The 8,669-nt window shown below is 55.7% G+C and overlaps 1 protein-coding gene across 14 annotated transcripts in view; it reads left to right on the top strand.

Moving 5' to 3' along the window:
• Positions 1–3,437: 3,437 nt before the first annotated feature.
• The window catches only part of TCF3 (transcription factor 3), a 55,466-nt gene continuing 50,234 nt past the window's right edge, over positions 3,438–8,669 (top strand). For 13 of the 14 annotated variants that reach the window (XR_003573968.1, XM_027908439.1, XM_027908444.1 and 10 more), the window contains exon 1: positions 5,806–5,906. Coding sequence is in view for 13 of the 14 variants with exons in the window: in XM_027908439.1 (XP_027764240.1) it covers positions 5,849–5,906 (58 nt within the window). In the remaining variant the exon portion in view is untranslated. Of the gene's footprint in view, positions 3,481–5,805; positions 5,907–8,669 lie in introns of those variants that run through there. The other variant, XM_027908448.1, reaches the window with a different exon arrangement.

Below are 8,669 nucleotides of genomic sequence, written 5' to 3' on the forward strand. Positions count from 1 at the left end.
GCAGTGGTGGGCGTGGAAGTGGAAGAAGTGGGTCCTGAGCTCCAGCCCTTGGACGTGCAGCCACTCTCCTGGTCCCATCTGGGCAGGGTTGGCCCCAAATCCTGGAGCTTTCTGGGTTCTTCTCTTCTTTGGCCTGAAGAGCACGGGCTGTATGAAGTGGGAGCTGCCCTCAGCCTGTGCCATGGGGAGATGCTCAGCCAGGAGGACTCAGATCTCAGGGAAAAGTTCTTCCCCCAGAGGGTGGTGGGCACTGCCCAGGCTCCCCAGGGCAGTGGGCACGGCCCCAAGGCTGCCAGAGCTCCAGGAGCGTTTGGACAACGCTCTGAGGGACAGGGGGGGATTGCTGGGGTGTCCTGGGCAGGGCCAAGAGTTGGACTGGATGATCCCTGTGGGTCCCTTCCCACTCAGGACATTCTGTTATTCTGTTCCTCTGTTCTGTGTGTCCATCCACCTGCAGTTGATTCACTGTTGATACCACAAGGCCCAGCTTTAATTAAGCACTTCCCTGGAAGTCAGTGGGTCGTGAAGGGGCCTGACACTTGTGCCTGAGACCCCCACTTTGGGTTTGGTTGAGTCAGGTTCTCCCCGTGGCCGAGTGGATGCTCATCCCAGCTGTGCTCCCCTCCTTCCCTGCTGGGAGGGAACGAGCAGCCTCGGAGCTTCCAGTGGCTGCAGGAGCTGCAGGGGTGAAACAACTGAAGGGGAAGGAGCCCGGGCTGCCTTGTGGACAGCAGAGACCCTGCTCAGTCCTCTCGGTTTCCATCAGCCCAGAACTCAAAACTGAGTGCTCGTTTATTTTGAAGCTGCCGTTCCCAGAGGGGCAGAGGCCTCTGCTCCTCCTCTCCCTGTTGGTCCCTAAAAGCTGCCTCATGGCCCCTCCAGCTCCAGCCCTTTCCTGAGCTGCAGGGAAGCTGTGGAAGGGGCTGGCAGTTGCCAGGCCCATCTCTGGTTCTCCCCCTCCCCAGGGCTCGTGCCACTGAGGTGCTGCTGTCCCTGTGCTGACTTTCCTGGCTCCGCAGGGAAGGGTGAAGCTGATCCGAGTGGAGTTCTGTCATGCTGGAATTGCCACTCGGATGTGAGCAGCTTGGAGTGGAAAATGAGTCCTGAATACTGTCCTGTGGGGTTTTTACACACTCTTCAAAGAGCTACAGAATCAAGGAATGGTTTGGGTTGGATGGGACCTTAAGGATCATCTCGTTCCATGCCCTGCCATGGGCAGGGACACCTTCCACCAGCCCAGGTGGCTCCAAGCCCCGTCCAACCTGGCCTTGGACACTCCCAGGGATCCAGGGGCAGCCACAGCTGCTCTGGGCAACCTGTGCCAGGGCCTGCCCACCCTCCCAGGGGAGAATTCCTTCCCAATATCCAATGTATATCTGCCCTCCTTCAGCTTAAAGCCATTCCCCCTTGTCCTATCACTCCATGCCCTCTTCGTAGCCAGTTTTGCTCTTCCACCTTTGCTGTGGTGCAGAGCCCCAGGTGTGGGCAGAAGCTGGGGGAATGTGTGTCACCTGAGGTGCCAGGCTTGGGGCCGAGATGGTGCTCCGAGAAAGGGCTCGGGAACTGAGGCATCTCAGGGAAGTGATGTCTGGAGTCAGGGGCTCCCAGCAAACCTTGGGGTTCTCTGTTAATTGCTCGGTGCAGACAAACTGGAGGTTCTTTGGGCCAGGCCCTTCACTTGCTTCCTGAGAGAGATGGTCCCAAGCCCTTTACAGCCTGAGATGAGCAGGTTTGGGCATCCCAGAGGGTGCCTGTGCCGGCTGCTGGGCTGCTCCCTTCTCCTGCCGGTCCTGTGGCATTTTCCAGCTGCTGTTCCCCATGCCAGGGCACCCTTGTACTGCCTCTGTCCCATCCCAGACACTCAGTTACTTTGGTTTCCCCCCCAGCTGGAGCCCACAGGCAGCGAGTGATCTCCCGAGCAAAGCGCTGGTACAATTCCATCTCACCCTCGAGTGGTGGGAAAAGCCAGGGCTGGATGGCACTGGATTCCCGCTTCCTGCTGGTCCTCAGGTTCCTTTAAACTGGAATGCATGGAAAATAAAGCTGAGTGAGAAGACAGGGAGCTACAACACTCCCCACGGTGAAACCACGGGAGTGGGACACCCAGGCAAGAGCATCACCCCCTGCCCCTGCCTCTGCCAGCCCAGAAACAGAGAACAGCCCTTCTCCCCCTGCCTGCTTCGTATTTTTAAAATCACTGTGGTTTTTTTGTTCTGTTTTCTTTAAATAATTTTCTAAAAAGTTGAAACTGTAGAACTGGTGGGTTGTTGGTTTTTTTTGGGTTGTTTTTTTTTTTTTTAACCCGAAGAAGAAAACTGAAAGATGAGTGAGACGTTGTGGTTTGGAGGAGCACCAGTTGTAAATAGAGGTTTTTCTGGGTGCTCCAGCGTGCCAGGCTTTCCCACCTGGAGAGCACAACTGCTTCTTCCAGAGGTGGGTTAAGAGCTGGAGATGTGTTTGTCCCACACAGGTATTCCAGGGATAATCTGTGTCGCTGTATATTGAGCTGATATATATATATGTGTGTGTATATATGTGCTGATATATATATGAGATATATAAAACTCAGCTGTCTCAGCTCTGGGCTCTGCCACATCCCCAGCTCTGCCCTCATTTTTGGGCAAGTCTCTCCATCCGTGCAATAGCAGAGAGAGTTTTGTTCCCTGGAGAGGCTTTGAGGTTTAACATTTATAAAATGCTTTGAGATCTGCAGATAAAGGAAGCCAGACAATAAGCAGCTCCCAGGGCTGTGCCACGGGAGCACCCTGGATCACCATGGCAGAGCCAGGGTTGGGTGGAGGTGGCTTTTGGGAGAGGGCAAACAAACAGCTGCTCCAGCTGCAGCCCTGGTTGGGAGCCTGGCGAGCAGGAGGGTGCTGAGCCGGCCTGTTAAGGAGATAACACGATGACATCACGGGATGGTTTGGAAGGGATCCTAAAGCTCATCTCATCCCACCCCCTGCCATGGGCAGGGACACCTTCCACCAGCCCAGGGTGCTCCATGCCCGGTCTAACCTGGCCTTGGACACTTCCAGGGATGGGGCAGCCGCAGCTGCTCTGGGCAGCCTGTGCCAGGGCCTGCCCACCCTCACCTGGGGCTCAGAGCGCGACTGAGGCACTTGGGTGAGTTTTTCCAGGGCTCCCTTGGAGCTATCCCGGTCTGGGAGAGCCGCTGCCCAGCCACTCTTCTCTCTCCGGGGCAGCGCTTCCCAAAATCCCCCCCGGCAAACCCGACCCACTCCATCAACTTCATTAACTTCCCTTGCACCGCCGCTGCCCGCCCTCCCCGCGCTCCCTCCGCTGTCCCCAGACAAAGAAAGGCGGGCAGGGGTGGGCAGGACGAGGGACCGAGCTGGGGCTGCTCCTCCCCGAGCTCCGGCCGGGGTGGGAGGAGCGCGCCGGGCTCGGAGCGCTCGGCGCGGGGTGCGGAGCTCCCGGGCTGCTCCGCGGACATGGCATCCCGCAAGAAGCTGCTGGGGGGTAGGTGCTCCTGCCGGACATCTGGCGGTGCCGGTTTTGTTTTTTTTGGCAGAGGGAAGGAGGGAGGGTGGAGTGCGAAGGAGCGATCTTGTAGTGGATCGGTTGGGAATTGCGCTCTTCGAGGGATTTGGAGGCAGGTGGGGCTGGAAGTCTGCAGGGATCGTCCTCCCCGTGCTCTGAGTGTCTGCTTTTGGGCAGGAACAGGGAGAGTTAAAGCTGCTTGAGGATCTGTTTTGGGAGGAAGATCAGCTCAGCTTTGTCTGCTCTCTTTCTGCCATAGCGTGTCCCTTAAAACCTGTCCCAGCTGTGGTGAGGGCAGGGCAGAGGAGGACAAGGGGATGTGGATGGAGCCCTGGCTGGCTTCAGCACACCACGAGGGTGGGTGCCAGCCGAGGGTGCCCTGGGTGGGGGTGACCCGTGGTCCCCAGGGAGGGGGGGCAGTGGCACAGTTGCTGTGTACGGGGTGGTGACATGGCCTGGTGGGGGTTTCTTTGCTCTGCAGGGGTCTCCTGGAGTGGGACCAACGCACAGCTCTCTGGAGATGGTGTGGCTGTGGTTCGAGTGACTTGTGCGTGTTGTGTTTTAACTCAAGAGAAATCAGTTTGTCGGAATCACTGCAAGTGATTCCTTGAACCGAGGTGGGTGCAGGGGCTGCTGGGGAGACCTGCACCTCTGGGTTTTGAATAAACATGGGCTTGTGTTTAGGTGAGGGGGCATCCTGTGTGCAGACCGGGTTCCCTCTGGGATGCCAGGGCGCAGCTGAGGCTTTGGGATGCTGTGAGAGAAGAGAGAAAGTGTAGGATGGACAAAATATTGCAAGCCCAGAAGTAGGTTCCCATCTGCACCTTGTGCTAGTGGAAGGTGTCTCTGCCCGTGCAGGGGGTGGAACAAGATGGGCTTTAAGGTCCCTCCCAACCCAAACCACTCTGGGATTCCGTGGGAGAGTTGAATCTCTGTGCCTGAGGTCACCAGAGGTCAGTGTGTGCTCCTCATCCTGACCAGAGCAGTGTGGACAGGAGCTGGGTGGACAATCCCTCGAGTGCGGTGGATCCTGGGCACCAGAGGGATTTACAGCAGCTTGTTTCCCCTTGATTCTGCAGGAGGATTAGGGGTGTGGTGGAGGAGCTGGGGCAGCTTGCACAGAGTTGATGTCCCCCCAGCTCCCTCTGCCCTGATGGCAGCAGTGATGGGGCTCTGAGAGGCAGGAGGTGTGGAGCTGTGGTTTTGCAAACCAGCTGCTGGCTGAGGTCTTCCTCTTCCCGTCCATCTTGGCCTGCCCCAGCTTGGGGGCTTCTGGGGCACGTTGTGCTCCAAATGGGGAACCGATTTTCTTTGGGTTTCCTGCTTGTCTTATGTGTTCAGCAGCCCCTGGAAAGTCCAGCGAGCCCCAGAACTCACTCAAGACAAATGCAGGGTGAGGAGGGCCCTTTCCTTCCAGAGCTGCAGTGAGGATCCAGGGGGAGTGGTGATCCAGAGGGAGCTTGGTCCACAGCCAGGGTAGCCCTGGCTCTCCCAGGAGCAGAGGTGGGAGCTGCTGACAAAGCTCGTGCACTTGAGTCAGTCCATTTGTTTAGGGATGACTTTGGTCCTTCTCATTTTACTTGCTGCACTAGGCTGAGTGGCTTTATTTTTCTCCCCCCTTCCTCATTTTTATACATATATTCTTTTCAAAGCTGCATTTGAAAATGCAGCCACTTCTCTTCAGGACAGCAGCCTCTCATCCAGGAGAAGGGGGAGCTGGGCTCTCACCGTCCCAGCAAACTGCAGCTCCAGCTTTTTAACTGATGCAGCTCCTTTTGTTCATAGAGGAAAACATTCCCTTGAGCTTCTCGTTGTTAAAAGAAAGCAAACTTTGAGCAAAATATCAGAGAAGCTTGTTAATGGTCCATTTCCCTCGACAGTTATATTGGGATTCCTGATAAGAGGCGTTAGTGCTTGGCTTGACAAAAGCACCAGAAAATCGAACCATCGTGTAGAGGAGACACAGACAAGATAACCTAATAGGTCCCTTTTTGCCTGCATGTTGTCGCTGTGAGCAGCACAGCCCTGATGTGTGGGATGTGGGTGGGAGGCAAAAGCTGGATGCTGCCCTGGGTTTGCCACTCTGGCTGTGGAGCAGGGAGGGAAAAATTCCCTCCCACCTTCCCACCATCACCCAGCAGTGGTCACTGCATGCCCAAGGTAATGTGGAAGATCTCAGTAAAAACAACAAAACCCATTTTCCTGAGACCTCCCTGGGGCTTCTGAGGGACTGTGCAGTGGTTTGTTTGTTTTTTTTTTTTTCCAAGGCTCTTTCTGAGCCTTGAACTCTCCCACCATGAGGGGTCAGACCAAAGGAGCACCAGCTCCTGCCAGCTGCTGTTAAGTGATGCCAAATTCGCACCCAGGAAATGGTTTGAAGCGTGCAGGCAGGACCAAAAGTGTTGGTTAGCCCCGGAAAAGAGAGGAGCTGTGAGGGAGGATCCGTGCTACACATGGAGTGCCATCTACTGGCACCTCACCCGTGCCATCCGTGTGATCCGGGGACAGGGAGGGAGCGGCGCGGGGCAGAGCTCGGTGCCCAGCCCGGAGAAGGGATGATGGTGATCCCTCAGTCGTGTCCTCCTTGCCCTTCCCTGGAGTCCCAGGTGGTGCAGGAGCAGCCCAGCGGTGCCTGCTGAGGGTGGCACGTCCCAGCCTGAGCCGGTGCCTCGTGCGGTGCCTCCGTGGCTGATTGCGCTCGGGAGGCATCCACGCTGCCCTGGGCAGGAGCTGTACCCCCCTTCATCCTGTCCCCACCCCAGACACTTCTCTACGCCCCAAACCAGACCAGGTGACACATCCAGATTTATAAAAACCCACCCTCCCCCCCAGCTCAGTCCCTTAATCCCTGACCAGAGCTCGGGCCGAGGCCCTGCGTGGAGCTGGGGGGTGTGAGCTGGTTTCAGGGACAAGGGACACCAAGGCACCAGGGGTTGGAGCAACTTTTTGGTGTCCCCTGACCATTGTATGACTAGAAACAGAGTCTGAGGGGCTGACTGGCAGCCTGAACCCACAGTGTGAAGCATCACTGATTCCCACCAATGTCAAGAGTCTGAGCCCTGGCCTGCTGGCCCTGCACTGTGCACACCATAAAACTCTGTAGCCCTAAAGCTGATGGGTTTGGGTGGTTTTGTTCCAGGTGAGCTCTTCCTGTGACTTGTCCTTTTGGCTTCGGGGTCACAAGGGGAATTTGGAACATGGGGTGTGGTTGTACAAAGATGTGGATTCTTTCAGGGGAAGGGACAGATGAACATCTTGAAACATTTATGTGTAAAGAGAAGGGGATAAAGAGTTGTGGTCTGTGAACATGGTGCTCCATAGCAGCAAGTGGATTGAATTCAGCCCTTTTTAATGCACTTTAAATTATCAATGGTCTGTTCAATTACAGAGTTATTTGGCAGAGCTCTAAATAGGTCACATCTGTCTTTAAATTGTTCCTCAGGTAGATATCTCACCGGGTGGTGTCACATTGACCAATTCTGTAAGAGCTGGTGCCTGGGAGGGAAAACTCCTTGGCAGTACGAGCAGTTACCCCCAAAACTCTGCACGTGGTATACTCTGACCCTTGGGTTTGCTTTAGGGGTGCTTTAGTAAGCCTGGCTTGTGTATTTTGGGCATATCCAGCTACTGAAGTTTGCACCCCTGAGATTACTGTCTGTAACTGGGCATGGCCAGAGGCTTTGTTGGCATCTCCTGGGTTCCTCTTAGGGGCCAGGGTGGCGTCCTGATCCCACTGTGCCCCCAGAGACGGGGGAAGGAGAGAGCACAAAGACCCAGCTTTTGTTGTGGTGACCCGAGGCTGGAGGTTACTCTCGAGCAGAAGCTGGGGCTGAGGGAGGGAGGCAGGTGGTGGTGAGAACACTTTGTTTGGGAAAGTTTTCCTCATTGTGTCCAGCAATTCTTCTTAGATGATCCTTCCTGTGGGCTGAATCATCGTCTCGGCAAACACGCTGGCTCCGGAGCCGGCCCCGCGGCCGCATCCTGTGCCGGGGCATCCCAGCTGAGCCCCAGGGTGCAGCCCAGCACCCCACAGGATTGCAGAATAGCCACTCCTGGGTGTCCTTCTCTCCCCTTTGGGGCTGATTTTTCCCAAGGAAGTTTGCAGGGATGGCACGGGCGTCAAGTCATTAACCACCGTCCCTCACCCCGCCGAGAGGAGACCCACAAACAAACCGCCAAGGCCACCGTGGTGGTGTCTACGTGTGTTTGGCCATTTCCCCGTGTAATCTCCACATTTTTTGGAAGCAGTCCCTAATTTGTCTAATTTTTAACAGCCCCTGGCCTCCCTCCCTGCAGCTCTGTGGCACTGGAGGGCTGGGAGGGCTCACGTACGCAGGGCTGGCACTGCGCTCTGCCGCCGGACATCAAGCCCAGCTCTTCGATCTCAAATGCCTCTCTGGCAAACTTCTGGTTTTTTTTTTTTTTTTTTTTGGTCAGTTATGAGTAAACATGCGTTTGCCCCCGGTTTTGTCGCTTGGTGAGTAATGGAAACCAAGCGGGAAAAGGTTTCTGCTCCCCAGAAACAAGGCCGGTGTCCCGGTCGCGTGGCCGCGATTCGGTTTTACATTGCAAATGAAACAATACTTGGAAAGATGCAAATCAGGGCAGAAATAGAGGAAGATGCTACTTAAGTGGAGGAGTGGGGGGGGGGTGTTGCACCTACTGGGTGCATCTGTGGGGGTGTGCAAAATACACCGTGGCCCCAGGGACATGAAAGGTCACCGAGGGCGTCCCGGGGAACCCGCCGTGTCTCATCCCTCGCTGCCCTCAGGCTGCTGAGTTCACTCCTTCACTCAGCAAAACCAGTTCTCTCTCTCTCTCTCTCTCTCTCTCTCTGGACAAGGACCCGTGTGTGTGAGTGTGGAGTGTCTGCATCTCTCATGAGTGTGCAACTTTTGTGGTGAAATAAATGAGCTGGAAAAACCAGGATGTGGATTTACCCGTGCTCCCCTCCCTGAAGCTTTCTGTTTAATGGGATGTAACCCCTGGCTCTGTGAATAACCCTGGATCTACTGAATTTAATTTGTTTTGTGGGAGCAAATGTGTTGATGTTGCTGAATGCATGTGAGGCAGAAGATGAGTGAAGGTTCTCTACAGGCCTGTCTGAGCATTTCAGTTCCCTTGTGGGAGAACGGGCTGAGAGCAGCCCTGAGGAGAAGGACCCTGGG

The sequence above is a fragment of the Empidonax traillii genome, unplaced genomic scaffold (genome assembly GCF_003031625.1).
Source record: "Empidonax traillii isolate 1590-97213 ecotype Southwest subspecies unplaced genomic scaffold, ASM303162v1 scaffold1713:size83011, whole genome shotgun sequence".
NCBI classification, from domain to species: Eukaryota; Metazoa; Chordata; class Aves; order Passeriformes; family Tyrannidae; genus Empidonax; species Empidonax traillii.